Source organism: Haliotis cracherodii, unplaced genomic scaffold (genome assembly GCF_022045235.1).
Source record: "Haliotis cracherodii isolate W230 unplaced genomic scaffold, xgHalCrac1.p SCAF_14, whole genome shotgun sequence".
In the NCBI taxonomy this organism is placed as follows: Eukaryota; Metazoa; Mollusca; class Gastropoda; order Lepetellida; family Haliotidae; genus Haliotis; species Haliotis cracherodii.
The window spans coordinates 36,467,928-36,490,717 of NW_027266269.1; the positions used below are offsets into that span (position 1 = coordinate 36,467,928).

The following is a 22,790-nucleotide window of genomic DNA, read 5'->3' on the forward strand; positions in this document are numbered from 1 at the left end:
ATGTATGTGTGTCTATGTATGTGTGTATCTGTGTCTATGTATGTGTGTATCTGTGTCTATGTATGTGTGTCTATATATGTGTGTATCTGTGTCTATTTATGTGTGTATCTGTGTCTATGTATGTGTGTATCTGTGTCTATGTATGTGTGTATCTGTGTCTATGTATGTGTGTATCTGTGTCTATGTATGTGTGTATCTGTGTCTATGTATCTGTGTCTATGTATGTGTGTCTATGTATCTGTGTCTATGTATGTGTGTCTATGTATGTGTGTCTATGTATGTGTGTCTATGTATGTGTGTCTATGTATCTGTGTCTATGTATGTGTGTCTATGTATCTGTGTCTATGTATGTGTGTCTATGTATGTGTGTCTATGTATGTGTGTCTATGTATGTGTGTATCTGTGTCTATGTATGTGTGTCTATGTATGTGTGTATCTGTGTCTATGTATGTGTGTCTATGTATGTGTGTATCTGTGTCTATGTATGTGTGTCTATGTATGTGTGTCTATGTATCTGTGTCTATGTATGTGTGTCTATGTATGTGTGTCTATGTATCTGTGTCTATGTATCTGTGTCTATGTATGTGTGTCTATGTATCTGTGTCTATGTATGTGTGTCTATGTATGTGTGTATCTGTGTCTATGTATCTGTGTCTATGTATGTGTGTCTATGTATCTGTGTCTATGTATGTGTGTCTATGTATCTGTGTCTATGTATCTGTGTCTATGTATGTGTGTATCTGTGTCTATGTATGTGTGTCTATGTATGTGTGTCTTTGTATGTGTGTATCTGTGTCTATGTAGGTGTGTATCTGTGTCTATATATCTGTGTCTATGTATGTGTGTATCTGTGTCTATGTATGTGTGTATCTGTGTCTATGCGTGTGTACATGTGTGTATCTGTGTCTATATATCTGTGTCTATGTATGTGTGTATCGGTGTCTATGCATGTATTTTTCTGTGGCTATGCATCTATGCATGTGTGAGTGCAATGGTTCAATAGGGTTCTAATGTCGACACTGAGGCCGGGGAAAACTTCACTGTTTTGTTAGAGTCACTGTTGTTCTCTTCCGGAACTCTTTGGGCACCTTCTTGACACTGGGGTCCCTCTTGATGTGCTCAAAGCCTTTAACCATGTCAAACACAGATATAGTCTCTACGTCTTCCTCTTCTATCTTCGCTGGTTCCTCCTCCTCCTCAACTTCCTGGACAGGTTCTGCTTTTGTCGTCTCCTTTTCTTCCAGGTGAATCTCTGTGATGGGTTCCACGTATGGCGTTGCTTCTTCCTCAACCACGTCCACCCCTTCAACAGTGTCGATCTTTGGGGGCGGGGATTCGACCGTCGCCACAGTCTCGGCTGAAACAAAATGTTACACGCACATGGGATACACGTGACATGATGATTGGTGTGGCTGTTTGATGACTGCAGATGTTGAATAAATTACTATCACCGACAACAGCAACTGCAGCCCACACCAGGAACACACGACAACATGCACGTCATTCGTCATCTGAAGCGTGTATGAGGAAGGATCGATGGAAAATGTGACGTGGCTATGGGGGTGGGTGGAAAGTGTGTCGTGGCCATGGGGGTGGGTGGAAAGTGTGTCGTGGCTATGGGGGTGGGTGGAAAGTGTGTCGTGGGTATGGGGGTGGGTGGAAAGTGTGTCGTGGCTATAGGGATGGAAAGTGTGTCTTGGCTATGCGGGTGGGTGGAAAGTGTGTCGTGGCTATGCGGGTGGGTGGAAAGTGTGTCGTGGCTATGGGGGTGGGTGGAAAGTGTGTCGTGGCTATAGGGGTGGGTGGAAAGTGTGTCTTGGCTATGGGGGTGGGTGGAAAGTGTGTCGTGGCTATGGGGGTGGGGAAAGTGTGTCGTGGCTATAGGGATGGAAAGTGTGTCGTGGCTATGGGGGTGGGTGGAAAGTGTGTCGTGGCTATAGGGATGGAAAGTGTGTCGTGGCTATGGGGGTGGGGAAAGTGTGTCGTGGGTATGGGGGTGGGTGGAAAGTGTGTCGTGGCTATAGGGATGGAAAGTGTGTCTTGGCTATGCGGGTGGGTGGAAAGTGTGTCGTGGCTATGGGGTTGGGTGGAAAGTGTGTCGTGGCTATGGGGGTGGGGAAAGTGTGTCGTGGGTATGGGGGTGGGTGGAAAGTGTGTCGTGGCTATAGGGATGGAAAGTGTGTTTTTGACTATGCGGGTGGGTGGAAAGTGTGTCGTGGCTATGCGGGTGGGTGGAAAGTGTGTCGTGGCTATGGGGGTGGGTGGAAAGTGTGTCGTGGCTATGGGGGTGGGTGGAAAGTGTGTCGTGGCTATGGGGGTGGGGAAAGTGTGTCGTGGCTGTGGGGGTGGGGAAAGTGTGTCGTGGCTATGCGGGTGGGTGGAAAGTGTGTCGTGGCTATGCGGGTGGGTGGAAAGTGTATCGTGGCTATGGGGTTGGGTGGAAAGTGTGTCGTGGCTATGGGGGTGGGGAAAGTGTGTCGTGGCTATAGGGATGGAAAGTGTGTCTTGGCTATGCGGGTGGGTGGAAAGTGTGTCGTGGCTATGGGGGATGGGTGGAAAGTGTGTCGTGGCTATGGGGTTGGGTGGAAAGTGTGTCTTGGGTATGGGGGTGTGCGGAAAGTGTGTCGTGGCTATTGGTCGGTGGAAAGTGTGTCGTGGCTATGGGGTTGGGGAAAGTGTGTCGTGGCTATGGGTCGGTGGAAAGGGTGTCGTGGCTATGGGGGTGGGTGGAAAGTGTGTCGTGGCTATGGGGGTGGGTGGAAAGTGTGTCGTGGCTATGGGGGTGGGCGGAAAGTGTGTCACGGCTATGGGGGTGGCGGAAAGTGTGTCGTGGCTATAGGGTTGGGTGGAAAGTGTGTCGTGGCTATAGGGGTGGGTGAAAAGTGTGTCATGGCTATAGAGGTGGGTGGAAAGTGTGTCGTGGCTATGGGGGTGGGTGGAAAGTGTGTCATGGCTATAGAGGTGGGTGGAAAGTGTGTCTTGGCTATGGGGGTGGGTGGAAAGTGTGTCGTGGCTATGGGGGTGGGTGGAAAGTGTGTCGTGGCTATGGGGATGGGTGGAAAGTGTGTCGTGGCTATGGAGTGGGGAAAGTGTGTCGTGGGTATGGGGGTGTGTAAAAAATGTGTCATGGCTATGCGGGTTGGTGGAAAGTGTGTCGTGGCTATGGGGGTGTGTAAAAAATGAGTCGTGGCTATGGGGGTGGCGGAAAGTGTGTCGTGGCTATGGGGGTGTGGGTGGGTGGAAAGTGTGTCGTGGTTATAGGGGTGGGTGGAAAGTGTGTCGTGGCTTTTGGGGTGGGTGGAAAGTGTGTCGTGGCTATAGGGGTGGGCGGAAAGTGTGTCATGGCTATTGGGGTGGGTGGAAAGTGTGTCGTGGCTATGGGGGTGGGTGGAACGTATGTCGTGGCTATGGGTTAGAGAATAAAGTGTGTTGTGTCGGAGAGGGTGTGGGGAAAGTGTCCCGTGGATATGGTGCAGACAAACCAGAAACAATCGATGCTCAATGGTATTTGAACTAACGATCATAGGCTGCTGACGTCTCCAATAAACACAACTCTGCACAAGGAATTGTGCCGCCGTAGATGACTGGGTACTATCAAACCAAGGATCATAATCAGGGAGTCGAACCCATGTTCAGCCTATCTCGATACGACTGCAGAGAACTGTGGCACCTTACACCGCTGGGCCACCTATGTGCCCCTAAGGTGACTGTACTAACACTGCGTCCTCTCGACACGCCGAAGACCTGGGTTCAATTTCCGACATGGGTACAATGTGTGAAGCCCATTTCTGGTGTCCCCCGCCGAGATATTGCTGGAATATTGCTAAAAACGGCGTTAAAACAAAATCACTAGCTCACTTACTGTACTTACCCTTCTCTGACTGGAGGTCTTCTATCATTTTGTGGACATTAACGTTCGTCACTGGAACCTCTCGCTTCACCTCCACGGGCTCTGCCTCTAGCTCCTCCAGTTCTTCACCCACCTGGGTTTCAATCATATTATCTGCTTCATTTTCTGACGATTTTTGCGGATGTTTGAAAGCAGAACCTAGATTTGAAAAGTAAGCTTTCAGGGAGTGAAAGGATTTGGATCTTTTCGCCTTCCAGTCAAAGGTTATGGACTTCCTCTCCTCGTCCTGTTGCGACCGTTCCTGCTCCGTCACCGGCCAGGTCAACATCCACACACGAATCATTACTGAAACAGACGCAGTGATGATGTCGACACACGAGTCTCTGTGTACCATAGTGAGTGAGTGAGTGAGTTCGGTTTATCGCCGCTTTTAACAGTATTCCAGTTATATCGCGACGTGTCAGCTTAATGTGGGAGGAAAGCCCGCACCCACAATCATAGGTTTCTTGCGTGTCCAAGGGACGCAACTCTGCACAGCGAATCGCGGCGCCTTCGACGACTGGGCCACCCGTGCCCCACTGTATACCATAGAGTGAGTTGGTTTAATTATTGGCACAGTGTTTTATCCCAGCGTTTCAACTTGATGTGGGAGGAAAGCCCGAAATGATGAGAGCGGAACCCACTAGTATTCCCTAGTTCTGATCTACGCCAGGATTTATTGATAACACGGAGATACTGTGGCTATACTTTGGGGGTATTTTAAGATTTATATACAACATATAAATAGTTTATAAACAAAAGGTGGGTTTGAGAAGAAAATTATATGGGGAGTATAGACTGAGAGTGTGTGGGACACTCTATACAGAACAACGATGTTTTGGTGAAAAAATACTGTTGTGCGTCAGCAAGAAATACCTACTAGTAGTAGTAGTAGTAGTAGTAGTAGTAGTAGTAGCAGCAGTAGTAGTAGAAGCAGTAGTAGTAGTAGTAGTAGTAGTAGTAGTAGCAGCAGCAGTAGTAGTAGTAGTAGTAGTAGTAGAAGAAGCAGTAGTAATAGTAGTAGTAGTAGAAGCAGTAGTAGTAGTAGTAGTAGAAGCAGTAGTAGTAGTAGTAGTAGAAGAAGCAGTAGTAGTAGTAGTAGAAGCAGTAGTTGTAGTAGTAGTAATAGCAGTAGTAGTAGTAGTAGTAGTAGAAGAAGCAGTAGTAGTAGTAGTAGTAGTAGTAGAAGCAGTAGTAGTAGTAGCAGCAGCAGTAGTTGTAGTAGTAGTAGTAGTAGTAGAAGTAGTAGTAGTAGTAGTAGTAGTAGTAGTAGTAGTAGTAGAAGAAGTAGTAGTAGTAGCATTTGTAGTGGAAATAGTGAAAGTGGTGGTGGTAGTAGTAGTAGTAGTAGTAGTAGTAGTAGTAGTAGTAGAAGAAGTAGTGGAAGTAGTAGAAGGAGTGGTAGTAGAAGCAGTAGAAGTAGAAGCAGTAGCAGTATATTATATAAGCACAGCATGTCCGTCTACTTCTGTATTAACAGCAGATCTCGGCTGTACAGTAACACACGACCCCGTGTATAACTGCCAAGGTCGAAGCATCATAACAAATGGCGAAATAAATTTCTAAGTAATAATACAGTCAATACGGAACTATCTACAATAACTAATGCATATATGATACCTTTTTGTGAATAAAGGTATATGAATGCTACAATGGTGGCAAATTAATTCGAGCCAGCAACATCTGTTCTCTATAACATGGCACAATTAAGTTGGTATATCTTGATGAGTTCCCCGCCGATATTAGTGTCACTATTACCGTATTCGTTAAAAGTTGGCTGTCGTATGACAAAGAAATGTCTCGACCAGTACAGGAGTTGGTAGGCAGTTGTCAAGGTGAAAACCTTGAACTTTCAATGACAATTACACTTGAATAAAAATCGTTAACGAGTGCTAGTGACATATATTTCCACCAGCATTGTGTCTGTCGCCACACCTTCACCCCATACACATTTTACATACTTAGAACATTGTACGACTTACATAACATCCTACTTTACCCTGATAAACAATACGTTGGAAAAAACGTCAATACTTTCACTGTCACCAGTCAAAGGGCAGAGCGTACGGTACGTATACAGCGTGTTTGTCTTACCTGTGTACGTTTTCTTAAAGCAATGACAATGTGTGGTCCTTAAATGTGAGGATACTGGACTTAACTGAATAAGAAACTGCATGATAAGTTACACTTAAGCGTCTCAGTATGTTGCTGTGGTACGTCCTCCAGCGTCATCGACTCAACGTTAATCAATACGAGCTGGCGAGTGGGACAATATCACATGTCAACTGTGAAGTCGTTGCCATTATCCTATGTATTTCATTACTGTCTGGTGGAACGAAACCTTTCACAATATATTTATGTACAGCTATTGGACCGGTATGTGTATTTGAATAGACTGGATCGATAGAGATGCGGGTCAGTGTGACTTTTACATCACATCCTACATCTCTACCTCGAGATTTCTACCTGACGAAACCACTACCAAGAGCTTGATGAGTAATTTGAATCCAGATCCTGCAACTTAAAGGGCAAGTTCACACGGAAATGAACCTTTTTTTCTTGTACTTTTTCCACATTAAAAGTGTTAACATAGAAGTGTCATAGACAAAAATATAAAAACATCATATTTAATTAACATATTTTTTGCACTAAAACGATTCATATTTTTCACATTTACCAAGTGTTCTATTTCCATAACAAAAACACCATGGCTTATGCCCCTTGCAATATGACGTCATTGGTGCCAATTGATAAACATTATGACGTCATCATGCTCTGTAAGAGCCGCTTCACGTGGTGTAGGTACAGTTTTGTGATTCTAGCATCTCAGATGCCAGCCAGAATTGTGTTATGCTGAGACACCACTGCGCCGGAGTGTGTCGTAGACCATGTTGTTTTACCGCAAACTGGTCCTTGATATCTTTTGCGTTGAGAATAGACAGGGACCCAGTTGAATTGGCACCAATTACGTCATAATCTAAGGGGGATAACTCAGGCCTATTTCGCTCGTGAAACGAAGGCCTCATAACGGCATATCACTTTCACACTATTGTGAGCTTCCTACTTTCACTGTGAAAAAAAATGAGTGTATATTTTCAAACACAGATACTAACTAATTCTAAAATTGCGTTTTGTTTAGAAAAAGAAAGAAAGTGATTTTTGCGTGTACACTTCCCCTTTAAGGGACGCAACTTTGAAGAAACGTCTTAGATCACTGGGCCATCCAGCTGACTACCTGTTTTGTTTGTCATTTGGTTTGTTTTTTGTTCTACACCGCACTCAGCAATATTCCAGCTGTATGGCAGTGGTACGTATGTAAATAATCGAAGTTGAGAAACACTTGATATTTCACTGCAGTGAACATCATACTTTGACGGAACTATGATACAAGAGTGGCTTCCCCTCAAATTGTCTCCCTTTATCGCCAATCGCAAGTGTCTGCCCGGTACACAGACAGTTGACTTCCTTTTTACGTTAGTTCCACATTGACAAGGCAAAATAATGACAGATGGTCAATTATGGAGTTAATATCACTTCTTGCCGTTTGTTTTTCTCTTGAAAACGTTTCGTTTTAAACTGTAGATCTCTCACTTAACTCGTCAGTCGGTACTGTTCGTTTCGCAAAGCGACATTTTTGTTATTTGACCTGTGTGTATTAGTAGTAGTAGTAATAGTAGTAGTAGTAGTAGTAGTAGTAGTAGTAGTGGTAGTAGTGGTAGTTGTGGAAGTAGTAGTAGTGCTAAGACTAGTGGTGGTAGTAGTAGTAGTAGTAGTAGTAGAAGTAGTGGTGTTAGTTTTTAGTAGCAGTATTTAGTCTTTTGCCACAGAAGGCCTATTTTGGCCAACACAACACTGTACGATATATTATAGGTCTTAGGAAAAAATGCGTGTACATTGATCTTGATTTGGGGCGCATATACGTCCGATCAGGCGTATAAACATCGGGAGAAAACAGCCTTTTCCGGAAGTTATAAACAAGGAAAGATAAATCTATTCTAACATATATAATCTAGTATTTAAACTGAGAGAGGCGTACATAAAATATTGACTTTAAGGTTGGAAAACATGGAATGTCATGAAACATGATGGTTAAAAAAACAAACAAATAAAGGATTCAAATGACTTGAGGGCAAAAGCATTGACAAGTTGAGCAGAATGAACTTCCCTTTCAGTCTCGTAATGTCTCGTAATGTTCCAGCAGCTCCATCGTGTCTACAGCAACAATGGAGGTACACTCGAGCATGCCACTTTCCAAGCAAAGGGTGTCTACAGCAACCATGGAGGTACACTCGAGCATGCTCTTTCCATGCAAAGGGTGTCTACAGCAACAATGGAGGTACACTCGAGCATGCTCTTTCCATGCAAAGGGTGTCTACAGCAACAATGGAGGTACACTCGAGCATGCTCTTTCCATGCAAAGGGTGTCTACAGCAACCATGGAGGTACACTCGAGCATGCTCTTTCCATGCAAAGGGTGTCTACAGCAACCATGGAGGTACACTCGAGCATGCCACTTTCCAAGCAAAGTTTAAACATCCCCATACGATTTCTGATCAAGTTTGCAACATGTAAGTCCTTAGTACAATATTTGAGGACATTCCAAATTTGACGCATCAGTGACAAGAATGATGTCCTTATTTTAGACTGGTACAACATGTAGCGCAGGGTAGACTTTGTTGCCCTTGTCGAAGTCATGGACGTCGTGGCGCAGGGTCGAGTTTCTTAAACAAGGTCAATACATGGTATTTGTGTCCTGTTGGAGCGCACTATAGAGCCATATATAGCTATATAGACCGTGTGTGTATGCTTACTTATAGCAGGACTGATATAGTCTTTACCAATGTTCGACAGGTTACATGTGAATTAGGCCCGTGAACTTCCAGGGTAGAATAGATAGGCGACTATGCTTGTCGTAAGAGGCGACTAACGGGATCGGGTGGTAAGGCTCGCTGACTTGATGCATGTCATCAACCCCAATTGCGGGGATCAATGCTCATGTTGTCAATCACTGGATTGTCTGGTCCAGACTCGATTGCTTACAGCAGCCGTCATATAGCTGGAATATTGCTGAGTGCGGCGTTAAACAACAAACAAACAAACAAACATATGAATAGAAATAAAAGACTGGTCCAATAGCTGTTGGATGAATTTCGGATTCATGATTTAGCTTGATATATAAAAAAGATACCAAAAAAAGGAATAAAATCGTTTCGTAGAGTAAACATCCTCACTCATTAACAATCTCAACTCACATGATTGGATATGTAAAGTTGACATTATCAACAGATACAGACACGTGCTGTGTTTATGTCAATCTTCCAAACTCCACCTCAACCTACCAGTGCACAAGTTACATCCAAACTGTGCAGCTGCCCATTGGGTACCATCTTCCCGAGGCAAGAGAGTTAACTGGCTATAAAAGTCCAGTTTCCACCCTTGCCGAACTAGGCTTGGATTATGGAGTTACATTTTTGCTAGACTAACGAGTCTTTGCATAGTCCAATCAAAATCGCGCACCGAAATCGAAATCCGGTTCGTAAACTGTCATGCAGAGTTTGGTCGTTTGCAGGAATTGCAAAACATGTGCAGCGCCAACTCGTTGTCAGCAGATAGTTTGCAAATCTTTTCATGTTTTTATTTAAGGTGCCCACGTGATTTGATGCATTTCGTGATATAAGACCCGTTTTATCACAATGTAGATCTTGATTATCGATCAGATCGCCCTGACTGGGTCCCACCATTTTGTGTGAAGCGAACGCAAGTGATACGAGAGGTGAATCTGATTGGTCCGTAGGAGAGGCTTAGAAGTGGCATAACTGGTAATAGCCACTGGTGGCGTTACGATCGAGCCCAGGAATTCCAGCCTAGTTCGGCAAGGGTGGAAACTGGACTTTTAAAGTCAGTTAACTCTCTTGCCTCGGGAAGATGATTGCGTGCATTAGGCAGGCCGTTCGCCGGCGAGACGAGCAAATGCTTTCATCGCCTAGCTACCCTATCGCCTCAATGAGCATAGACAACCATCCGGATCTGACTCGGCATGTCCTTTATTTTAACCCTCTTGGTACCACGGGACCATATATGGTCCCTCACTTTTCTAACTGTGAAGTAAGAAACATTCATTCATAATGTATCATAATCTTGAAACAGTCTGTGAGTGAATGTTGTTTTGACGTCAAAAACACGGACAATTTAATCGTGATTTTTTTTATCAGTTAATACTTAGTACTTTGACATGAATGTCATATGTCTCTCGCCGTTAGGATATGTACTTTCCAATTAAATGAGTTACTGTACATTTAGATTTCAAACAAGGGCGCTTACTTGACTTTACTTGCCACATTCGGCTGCTTCCATATCACAATAACCGTAGAAAAGTAGGAAACTTACAATGTCAGCATTTTATCGATGGCTATGCAGTGCATATATCTGTTTGATTTGTTGACTTTATATACTCAACTCGAGTTGCATGTTATACAATTTGGTTACACTGTGTGAACAAATAGGAACGTTGTACATAACACTTTATATTCAATGGATACGTTTTGGAAACGTCATCACAGTGCGGCACTGAGCTATATGCAAAGCCAGCTGGCGGCCAGGCACCATGGGGGGGTTAACCATGAGAATCTCTACTGATTTCACCTTACGTTTTGCTTGACATTTACCTTTGTATCGATCAAGGTATTGCTGCTGTATTTTAAGTAGAAGTATTGCTGTTCATGGAAATAAAGCCGGTATTTTTATTGAAATCGTGACAAATATACCTCGCCGACCAGAAATGTTTCCTTTTTAATTCAAGCAGCAATAATTGACACATATTGAAAACACCTCCATAGAAACAGATATTCTGCCTTTGGTAAACTGATGAATGGCCTTGACCGTGAGGCAGTACTCGTGATGTCATCAGCAGTGTGACGTCACTGTCATTGTACATTTGGCACCACATCAGCTGGGCGAACCTAGGATCAGTCTGAGGTCACCGAGTGCAGCGAGATGTAAACAAACAGTTATTTGTCTGTTTCACGACTTATAATAAACTTATGAAAAATGTCTGAAAATGTTTTTAAAAGTTTTATTTATCTCCAAAAACTACAAAGAGTTTCACCTACATCATGACATATTTACACAGAACGGACGTGAACAGCACACCACGTCACTGTCACGTCTCCTGAACCGTCTACACAAACACGACACTGCCGTCACTGAGCGCCTCGGGACACCAGCAGATCCACCAATCGCTGACGTCCCCAGTATCTCGCCCAGTCCATCGCTGTCAGGCCAGCGTTGTCCCTGGCGTCGATGTCAACCACGTTCAGTGACAGTACATACTTCACCGTCTCTACATATCCTCCCACACAGGCGTAGTGAAGGATGTTGTTACCGTCCTCGTCCACCAGTGACACATCGGCACCTTTACTCACCAGGAACTCCACCACGTCTCTGTGTCCGCTGTGTGCTGCCCCCATCACCGGTGTCCTGCTCCTCCATCCTCTACTATTGATGTCGACCACGTTCTGTGACAGCACAAGCTTCACCGCCTCGACATATCTTCCTTTACAGGCGTAGTGAAGGATGTTGTTACCGTCCTTGTCCTCCAGTGACACATCAGCTCCTTTACTCACCAGGAGCTCCACCACGTCTCTGTGTCCGTAGTATGCTGCCTCCATCACCGGTGTCCTGCTATACCACCTACAGTTGACGTCGACGTTCAGTGACAGGAGCCGCTCCACCTCCTCCAGGTCCCCGTCATCGCTGGCGTGATACAGGCGGCTGCAGTCTGCTGGTGATGAAGTCGCTGAAGCACAAAGTAAACTCTGTACACATCCCGACATCTTCGTCATACATTTACATCGTTCACTCCTCAAAATGGATACGTGACACGATACGTTATCAAACACTTCCAACATGGCTGACAATACAACGATTGGGGAGAATGACGACAGCTGGTTCATGTAATCAAGGATTATTTTTTTGATGTTTCAACTATTTCTGTTACATCGAGTAGCTGTAACATTATTCTGTGTATGGCTTGATAGTGTTAACGTTCGATGTTTAAGCTAAGATGATTCTGTCAGTACAAATGTTGTTTGGTAATATTAGATAATAAGACAGAACGCTGGAGAATGTCAGCCTGTCTGTTTGTTGTTTTACGCCGCACTCAGCAGTAGTCCAGCAATAAGATGATGGAGTCTGGCACAGACAGTCCAGTGGTTGACAACATGAGCACCGATCCACACAACTGGGATACGATGGCATGCAAGAAGCAAGTCAGAACACCCACGGGTCTATACCCCAGCTTGTTAATTGTTGGAGGGATTCAAGAGTGCCTAAACTTTGTGCCTGCTGGGTTCTCCCACCTACCCTGTGTAGCAGGCTTTTGTGTTGTCACTGGTGTCCGACTCGGATCACTCGAGGCTGAAACACAGAACATGCTGTTCAGAAAACTAGGCACACCACATAAGCATTATAGATATACAAGATATGGCCATTCGACAACTCTTATGTATTTAAACATTTTCACTGATGAATAACATTTTAGATACGTTTGTCTTAGCAGAGGTATAAATATCAGGTAGCCGAGCGACTGACAAATCACTCAAACGACTATCATAAATATCCAACACTAACATTGAGATTGCTTTTAAACATTGAGATTACTGTTCATCTGAGCCGCGTGTCTGTACACGCTTGTTGGATTGAGCCTGATGGTGGTACTGTCAATACAGTTGTTAACATTCATCAGCTTGTTATTGTAGAGACTGCTATATAAAGGTTTGTGGCGTGAACTTTCTTGTTTATATTTTTTACATGCACATGTGACCACATCTCGTACAAAGTTGGACAGTGACGCTATCTACCACCAGTCCTGCTGGGTTCTCCCACCTACCATGTAGATTAGACTCTTGGGTCGTCATACGGAGCGTTCTAATCCTTTCGCTGTGAATCGGGTCGCTCGAGGCTGAAACAATAAATATGCTGTTCAGTCAGTGATACCTTGCTCACGATCCGATACGTAGGACGATACCTTGCTCACGATCTGATACGTACTACGATACCTTGCTCACGATCCGATACGTAGGACCACACTTAGGTTTGCTCTCATCAGTGCTGTGTAAGCCATCTTTGTCATAGACAGGATGGCCAAATATCTGGCACACAAACAAATTACAGTTGACAGTGTCAGTATGGCGCAATGGATGAAAATATGAACGTTTTCACTTCTCATATTTACTTGTAATTAGTGTTTGGTGTAACAGTTATTAAAGAATATATTTAGGTTAGAATCAATGTTTTTTTACTCACTGTGCGATTGCGATCGATTGTATCGAGGAGTAAGACATCGTGATCTACCGACGCATCGGTGTATCGTCCCAGGACTTACTACTTTTTACCCACTGAATTCGCCAAAGTTTTATTTAGGGTTGGCATATCAAGTTAAAGGGTGACGCGACCCTTGTATAAACTCATAGCTAACTCACAACGCATTTTAAATTCCATAATACAGAAAACCGTCCACCCGATTATTACTGCTTGACGGTGTATGTTCAAGGTACAAAATTATTACAAGCGAGGCGTGTAAACCTGTAAACCCTGTCTCGACATGCCCTGCAAAACCTATCTCGACATGCCCTGTAAACATTATGCTGACATGCCCTGTAAACCCTGTCTCGACATGCCCTGTAAACATTATGCTGACATGCCCTGTAAACCCTGTCTCGACATGCCCTGTAAACCCCATGCTGACTTGCCCTGCAAAACCTATCTCGACATGCCCTGTAAACATTATGCTGACATGCCCTGTAAACCCTGTCTCGACATGCCCTGTAAACATTATGCTGACTTGCTCTGTAAACCCTGTCTCGACATGCCCTGTAAACATTATGCTGACTTGCTCTGTAAACCCTGTCTCGACATGCCCAGTAAAGTCTATGCTGACTTGCTCTGTAAACCCTGTCTCGACATGCCCTGTAAACATTATGGTGACATGCCCTGTAAACCCTGTCTCGACATGCCCTGTAAAGTCTATGCTGACATGCCCTGTAAACCCTGTCTCGACATGCCCTGTAAACATTATGGTGACATGCCCTGTAAACCCTGTCTCGACATGCCCTGTAAACATTATGCTGACTTGCTCTGTAAACCCTGTCTCGACATGCCCTGTAAACATTATGCTGATTTGCTCTGTAAACCCTGTCTCGACATGCCCTTTAAACATTATGCTGACTTGCCCTGTAAACCCTGTCTCGACATGCCCGGTAAAGTCTATGCTGACTTGCTCTGTAAACCCTGTCTCGACATGCCCTTTAAACATTATGCTGACTTGCTCTGTAAACCCTGTCTCGACATGCCCTTTAAACATTATGCTGACTTGCTCTGTAAACCCTGTCTCGACATGCCCTGTAAACATTATGCTGACTTGCTCTGTAAACCCTGTCTCGACATGCCCTGTAAACATTATGCTGACTTGCTCTGTAAACCCTGTCTCGACATGCCCTGTAAACATTATGCTGACATGCCCTGTAAACCCTGTCTCGACATGCCCTGTAAACATTATGGTGACATGCCCTGTAAACCCTGTCTCGACATGCCCTGTAAACATTATGCTGACTTGCCCTGCAAAACCTATCTCGACATGCCCTGTAAACATTATGCTGACATGCCCTGTAAACCCTGTCTCGACATACCCTGTCAACATTATGCTGACTTGCTCTGTAAACCCTGTCTCGGCATGCCCTGTAAACATTATGCTGACTTGCTCTGTAAACCCTGTCTCGACATGCCCTGTAAACATTATGCTGACTTGCTCTGTAAACCCTGTCTCGACATGCCCAGTAAAGTCTATGCTGACGTGTCCTGTAAGCCACATGTTGACGTACAAAGTAAACCTCATGCTGACTTGCCCTGAAAGCCCCTATGCTGATGTAGCGGCCATAAAATGTCCGAGTCCTGTGATGGGATTCCAATCACGGACCTTCTGATCAGAGGTCCGACGCCTTGTCCAAACAGGTTAACCCCGTCAGCAAGCTGACAAGGTATTTCATACATCTTTCGCACAGAATGTATAGAGAGATGGTTGAAAATTCAGCGACAAAACTGTTTTCATATTCATAAGAAATCACAGCTAAATGTCTTACCTCCTGCAGCACCAGGAAACGAATGGGGCGATGTTGTGAATGACATCTGCGACAGCGACGATGTAGTCAGCGACCTTTCAGTAACATCGACCTCTTTAATATATTTTCTCATCACACAGCTTGTATTCAGTGTCACCATGTCCTCTGTGATACCGGTGATTAGTTGATTGGAATCATGCAGATCATCAATGGTCTGATTTAGTAGAATGTTTAAACTCTGAATGTCAGTTTTTAACTTTTGCTGCATTTCCTGCAATCCCTCCCTGTATGACTGTTCAACACTGGTGCGCTCTTCAACCTCTTCTCTCTTCAAACAGCTTGTATTCAGTGTCACCGTGTCCTCTCTAAGACCAGTGATTACTTGCTTTGAATCATGCAGATCATCAATGGTCTGATTTAGTTGGATGTTTAAACTCTGAATGTCAGTTTTTAACTTTTGCTGCATTTCCTGCAATCCCTCCCTGTATGACTGTTCAACAGAGGTGCTCTCTTCAACCTCTTCTCTCTTCACACAGCTTGCATTCAGTGTCATCATATCATCCCTGAGAGCAGTGATCATTATATTTTCATCACGATGACGAGCTACCGTCTCATTCAGCTGCAGCTGTAAACTGTGGATGTCATTATTGAGCTCCCCTCGCAATTTTCCAAGACTCTCTTTGAAAGTGTTCCTTCCCTTTCAACATGTCTGAACTGTTGGCTTACTGCCTGAATGTGTGTCTTCGTGTAAAGTACACGGGCTTTCAGGCTGTTAACAACATCTAGAACATGTCCGCTGACAATATTCCCACTGTAATCTTCTTTCAGACTATCCGTAATCGCTTGCTTCACTAGAGGCTTTATCAGGGCAGGAATGAACGTGTTAGTCAGTTCAGTTTTCAGTGATGACTCCCACATCTTAAAGTGTTTTTTCATATCAGCCTTAATATTAACAACTCTTCCTTTCCATACTTGGATACTTGCGGTCAGGACTCTCACTTGTCCAGTCAAAGCGGTCACACTGGTGTCAGCATGTGCGTCTCTGACACCACATAACAACACAAGACTGATGAATACAACATTTGTTAGTTCCATCATGAAGGGATGCTGTGAAGCACGTCGCAGTTACGAGAAGACTGACTTGGTGCTGGATCAACATGGAGCTTAGTCCGAAGTGTTTGACAAAAAGCCAACTCAGGAATGCTCTGACAGAAAATTCCCGTGCGTACATGTGGCACCACAGACACAAATAAGGCAGGGAACTTCATCAGGGTATTGTGTTACATACCAAGTATGTAGCCACAATAGAAACGTGTTGAGAGTATTATAAATATTGAAGTAACTTGAAATATATTAGATTTCTTGTTTAAATTAATTAATCGTTTTATCATTAATGATGTGCATAAATTACTTCTATTTCTCTCACACTGCGGAAATTACTTATCACCTATCCCCGACACCCAGGTCTGTATGTCCACTGTACAGCATGTTCCCTTGATCCACCCATAAGGGACACCCAGGTCTGTATGTCCACTGTACAACATGTAACCTTGATCCACCCGTAGAAGACACCCAGGTCTGTATGTCCACTGTACAACATGTACCCTTGATCCACCCGTAGAAGACACCCAGGTCTGTATGTCCACTGTACAACATGTACCCTTGATCCACCCGTAGAAGACACCCAGGTCTGTATGTCCACTGTACAACATGTACCCTTGATCCACCCGTAGAAGACACCCAGGTCTGTATGTCCACTGTACAACATGTACCCGTGATCCACCCGTAGAAGACACCCAGGTCTGTATGTCCACTGGACAACATGTACCCTTGATCCACCCGTAGAAGACACCCAGGTCTCTGTGCCACGTGTAATCTCACATATATCACCCATACATGTTTCACCATGGCTAACAATCATTCTGGTTCTAAACGAAGGCATTTGGATAAACGTTCGTCTCATGAGGTTAATACACATGTTGTTTTCTGGGCTCGATTCCTAGTGTGTCGGGTAGCCTAGTGGTTAAAGCATTCGCTCGTCACACCAAAGACCCGGGTTCAAATCCCGACATGGGTACAATGCGTGAAGTCTATTTCTGGTGTCCCCCGTCGTGATATTGCTGGAATATTGCTAAAAGCTGCGTAAAACCATACTCACTCATTCACTCACTCACACCTTATGATCGAAGCTACAGATCATGAACCAATCAAATTGAATCCCTTCGCTATGTCCAAATTTGTTCATGGCCCTAGTCGGGAGGTTAAAAATGTGACAATCAATTTATTACCAATCACTCAGTTTGCTAATGTTGAGGTTGCTGTTTCTGCACACCGGACTCTGAACTCTTGCAGTGACAGGACACGTCTCAATCGGACATGTCCGAAGAAGAAATTGTGGGTAAACTTAAAAATCAAGTTCAATCTGTCAAACGTTTCACCAGAAAGGATGATAAATCAAATACTTTCCAACGAACGCACATTTATTCACTTTCATCCGCTCACCTGTGTCCAATTCAATTAAAGCTGGTTATGTCCACATCAGAGTGAAGGTGTATGTCCCCAATACACTCCGTTGCTAAAATATAAAAAATGGTCATGGTTCGAAAACCTGCACATGCCCTATGTTTCCTTCCTCATAACGTGATGCTGTTGTTGTTCCACTACCAAAACAAGGAGCTGATCATACTGATCCTTCCAATTATCGTCCAATTTTATTGGCCAGCTGCGTTTGCAAAACCATGGAACGCATGATCAATTATCAAAACCAATTAACTAATTACAAATATTCAATGTGGTTTCTGTAAAAACAGAAGTACAATTGATAATTTAGTCTGTTTAAAATGATTCGTTAAATGCCTTAATAAACAAACAACATGCAGTGTCTATCTTATTCGATCTAGGAAAAGCATACAACGCTACATGGAAACATGGTATTTTAAATGATTTACATGATTTTGGATTTTGCAAGGTCATTTACATCAGTTTATATATATGAGTTTTTTGACAGACTGGCAATTTCAAGTCCGCGTGGGTTCTACCCTGTCTGATGATTATAATAAGGACCAGGGTGTCCCACAAGGCAGTATTTTGTCTGTCACATTATTCAGCATTAAGATATATAGTTTATAAAAAGTTTGAAATTTTTCAATTGATGGATCACTTTTTGTGGATGATTTTAATATGTGAAAACATGCATACTATTAAAAGGCAACTCCAATTATGTTTCAAAAAAATCCAGAAATGTTTACTTGAAAATGGTTTTAAGTTTTCTAAGTCTAAAATAGACTGTATTCATTTTTGGAGAAAATATAAGCCACATAAGGACCCCGATTTAGTTTTGGAATGAACTCCTATCAAAATAGTGAAAGAAGCAAAGTTCCTTGGTATTATTTTTGACCATCACTTAACCTTTCTACGACACAATAATTACTTACAAAATAAATTCCTGAAGGCACGTGATCTATTAAAAGTCGTTTCCAATTCAAAGTGGGGATGGGATCAGAAAAACTCCTCCAACTGTAGAGCCCTCTAAACTGGATTAAATCTCCATCGTATATGGTGGAGGTTGTAAAAGTAAGTTTAAAACACTAGAACTTATCTGACACAAAGTCTGTATGTAGAGGCGGATGAGCCGTCCCTTAAATTACGTCACATTAAATTATTTTTGCAAAATTTCTAAATCGAAGTTTAATAATTCGAATCCAGCCTTCTGTTGTGTTTTTAATCCTCTACATACAGAATGCTGTAATAAAAAGTCATATCTTACTCTACTGATAAACATTCTGCTGCTGTCACCTTGAGTGGCCCCATGTTTGAGGTACAGTGAATAAGAAACTATATGTGTGCTGTAAAGAGCATCGGATTAGCATTTTGTACAGGGTAGAACTTGCAAAGTACAAACACACTAACAGTTTTCATCATTAACCGTTTAACACTAGGGAAAGGGGCGCACGCGAGGCCCTGTCGTCTAAGGCGCCGCGATTCGCTGTGCAGAGTTGCGTCCCTTGGGCACGCCAGAAACCTATGATTGTGGGTTCGAATCCCGGTTCTCCCCGATTATGTTTCTAGGTTTGTCAGCACCATACCCGTGCTCGTGGGTTTCACCGAAGTGGTAAACGTCTGTGACCTGCATCACTTCGGGCTTTCCTCCCACATTAAGCTGACCCGCCGTGATATAACTAGAATACTGTTAAAAGCGGCGTTAAACCCATCTCACTCACTCACTCACTCACTCACTCACTAACACTAGGGAAACAAACGGCAGTGATGAAATTATAGCTGTTGTATTATGAAAGGAAACGCAGACGAACAGACAGCATTGGACGCGATGCAGCTGCAGTCATACACACGATAATTAAAGATATATATTACAGGTAGGTTGCAATACATTAGTACATTAATTAGTACATTAGTGCAAAATAATGCCAAGTGTGCATTAATGTAACATGTAATATAATTTGCCTGGAAACTGTGCAGTTTGGATGGATTAGAATGTAACTAAAAGTTACGACACTGGCAATAGAAGTTCATCTTCGGACTCAAACCACAGGGTAGACTTTCAACAGATATAATTACATGACATTTGTGTACAGCTACCACATCCGACAAAGTCTAGATTCTTTTTCATGATATTAATAGTTGAAAACAACATTTCAAAATTAGTTCAATGCTCTCAAGAAGTTGGCCTTATACCTGGGGAGACAAGGGCGGTTTGCGTTAACCTTAACCACAGCCTTGGAATACGGGATCTGGTGACGGAGACTTGCCGCCAGTCTATGTGACCAAACTCTCGCGATCACACTTACACAGTGTTGCCGGGACTTCTAAGTGGCTCCCCGCACACATCACATAGTTTGTGTTTCATGATGGAGGGAAAACAACTTTTTCGACAGCCTAGTTGACTAACGTGTCAGACTACAGCAGAACACTGACGGTGCGCTAAACGTCAGGGCGGTAACTCTTTTATAGAAGTATGATTTCATGTTTACATGCACATTCACAAAAATACGCAGACATATGTTGCAGTGATTTTGATGTGCAAAGAAAACAGTTATTATGCCATTCCATTCTGAAAACACTTTAAACATGTATCATGTATACCACCAGTCTCACGGACGCCATATTGCAGGGTAGTCCTTTTGGCCATCGTCAGTGTCGCGGACGTCATATTGCAGGGTAGTCCTTCTCGCCCTCGTCAGTGTCATGGACGCCATATTGCAGGGTAGTCCTTCTCGCCCTCGTCAGTGTCATGGACGTCATATTGCAGGGTAGTCCTTCTCACCCTCGTCAGAGTCATGGACGCCATATTGAAGGGTAGTCCTCGCCCTCGCCAGTGTCATGGACATCATATTGCAGGGTAGTCCTTCTCGCCCTCGCCAGTGTCATGGACGTCATATTGCAGGGTAGTCCTTCTCGCCCTCGTCAGTGTCATGGACGTCATATTGAAGGGTAGTCCTTCTCGCCCTCGTCAGTGTCATGGACGTCATATTGCAGGGTAGTCCTTCTCGCCCTCGTCAGTGTCATGGACGTCATATTGGAGGGTAGTCCTTCTCGCCCTCGCCAGTGTCATGGACGTCATATTGCAGGGTAGTCCTTCTCGCCCTCGTAAGTGTCATGGAAGTCATATATTGCAGGGTAGTTCTTCTCGCCCTCGTCAGTGTCATGGACGTCATATTGCAGGGTAGTCCTTCTCACCCTCGTCAGTGTCATGGACGTCATATTGAAGGGTAGTCCTTCTCGCCCTCGTAAGTGTCATGGAAGTCATATATTGCAGGGTAGTTCTTCTCGCCCTCGTCAGTGTCATGGACGTCATATTGAAGGGTAGTCCTTCTCGCCCTCGCCAGTGTCATGGACGTCATATTGAAGGGTAGTCCTTCTCGCCCTCGTCAGTGTCATGGACGTCATATTGCAGGGTAGTCCTTCTCGCCCTCGTAAGTGTCATGGAAGTCATATATTGCAGGGTAGTTCTTCTCGCCCTCGTCAGTGTCATGGACGTCATATTGCAGGGTAGTCCTTCTCGCCCTCGCCAGTGTCATGGACGTCATATTGAAGGGTAGTCCTTCTCGCCCTCGTCAGTGTCATGGACGTCATATTGCAGGGTAGTCCTTCTCGCCCTCGTCAGTGTCATGGACGTCATATTGAAGGGTAGTCCTTCTCGCCCTCGTAAGTGTCATGGACGTCATATTGCAGGGTAGTCCTTCTCGCCCTCGTAAGTGTCATAGAAGTCATCTATTGCAGGGTAGTTCTTCTCGCCCTCGTCAGTGTCATGGACGTCATATTGCAGGGTAGTCCTTCTCGCCCTCGTCAGTGTCATGGACGTCATATTGAAGGGTAGTCCTTCTCGCCCTCGCCAATGTCATGGACGTCATATTGCAGGGTAGTCCTTCTCGCCCTCGTAAGTGTCATGGAAGTCATTTATTGCAGGGTAGTTCTTCTCGCCCTCGTCAGTGTCATGGACGTCATACTGCAGGGTAGTCCTTCTCACCCTCGTCAGTGTCGCGGACGTCATATTGCAGGGTAGTCCTTCTTGCTCTCGTCAGTGTCATGGACGTCATATTGCAGGGTAGTCCTTCTTGCCCTCGTCAGTGCCATGGACGTCATATTGCAGGGTAGTCCTTCTCGCCCTCGTAAGTGTCATGGACGTCATATTGGAGGGTAGTCCTGGTCGCCCTCGTCAGTGTCATGGACGCCAAATTGCAGGGTAGTCCTAGTCGCCCTCGTCAGTGTCATGGACGTCATATTGCAGGGTAGTCCTTCTCGCCCTCGTCAGTGTCATGGACGCCATATTGCAGGGTAGTCCTTAAAGTGAACTTAACAGACCCTCGACAGAATTATATAATTTAGTTTGATCGAAACGTTGATGATGAAAAGATGTTCATGAGTGAAGTTTAGACACAAAACCCCCAAAGCGATTCTTTATGCATACTGTCAGCTGTACTGCTGCTTCTCATATTGATCTGAATCGTATCATCCAGTGTAGTATGACACGTACACTACTGCCTAAAAGTTCATTCCCCTAACACGCGTTGAGAACGCGTGTAACACGCATGTGACACGGGTGCTCAACGGGTTGCACACGGGGTGAGCACCCGTTGGACACGGGTGTGCAACGGGTGTGCGTCGCGTGTGCAACCCGTTGCACACGCGTGTGCCACGCGTATAACACGGGACCGGGTTCCAGTTGAAGTTGACAAATTTATCAAATGAATAGTGAGATAAAACAAAACAGTGAGATGTGAAATTTGAGTTAATGAGCGGCCATTGAGCTGTGTTCATCAGACCGTAAATACAAGGTCGGCCCATCTTAATTAGTGTTCAGTTGCTAGACTTTTATGGCATGAACCATTCCACTAGGGTCCCGTCTAGCCTTTGTGGCTAGCCGACAGTAGAACAGTAGTGAATTTAGATGCGAGTTTATTGCTAGGGGAACCCCCGTGTTGACACGATTGTCGCGGGTTGGTAAATGTTCGCCATTAATAAAATGATTGTTTGTGGATTGCGAACATATTCATTTGCCCACACGAGTCATTCCATTTGATTGCAAATATAACGTTTTTCGTTCGCCAAATTTATGCTTTAGACAGTACAATTATGATATAGCCGTCACCGCTACTAATGTCTCATTATTTCACGTAGGAATATGTCCCATTTCCCCACACCCCACTTTCTGTGTTGTATTTTGAAAGAATAAATAAAAGAAGGTTTTGTGTGGGACACTTTTATACTAATTATAAGAGGATGTTGTAAATGAATATGAACAACCATGCTGTCTGACAGTTGATAGAATT

General features: G+C 44.1%; 1 protein-coding gene and 1 pseudogene across 1 annotated transcript; both read right to left on the minus strand.

The window, feature by feature from the left end:
• Nucleotides 1–704: 704 nt before the first annotated feature.
• Nucleotides 705–6,077, minus strand: LOC139460796 (probable serine/threonine-protein kinase kinX). Its single transcript, XM_071242273.1, has 3 exons — nucleotides 5,984–6,077; nucleotides 3,872–4,195; nucleotides 705–1,357 (listed from the first exon to the last, which is right to left on the minus strand). The coding sequence occupies exons 1-3, from the start codon at nucleotides 6,063–6,065 to the stop codon at nucleotides 1,038–1,040; spliced, it is 726 nt and encodes a 241-aa protein (XP_071098374.1). The 5' UTR covers nucleotides 6,066–6,077; the 3' UTR covers nucleotides 705–1,037.
• A 5,011-nt stretch (nucleotides 6,078–11,088) lies between these two features.
• LOC139460797 (uncharacterized) lies at nucleotides 11,089–16,101 on the minus strand (annotated as a pseudogene).
• Nucleotides 16,102–22,790: the final 6,689 nt, after the last annotated feature.

Coding starts and splice junctions, on each gene's coding strand:
- LOC139460796 (XM_071242273.1), bottom strand. CDS start 6,065: ATGCAGTTTCTTATTCAGTTAAGTCCAGTATCCTCACATTTAAGGACC. Junction 4,196..5,983: donor CTTTAAGAAAACGTACACAG/GTAAGACAAACA, acceptor CGTCTGTTTCAG/TAATGATTCGTGTGTGGATG. Junction 1,358..3,871: donor AGACCTCCAGTCAGAGAAGG/GTAAGTACAGTA, acceptor ATTTTGTTTCAG/CCGAGACTGTGGCGACGGTC.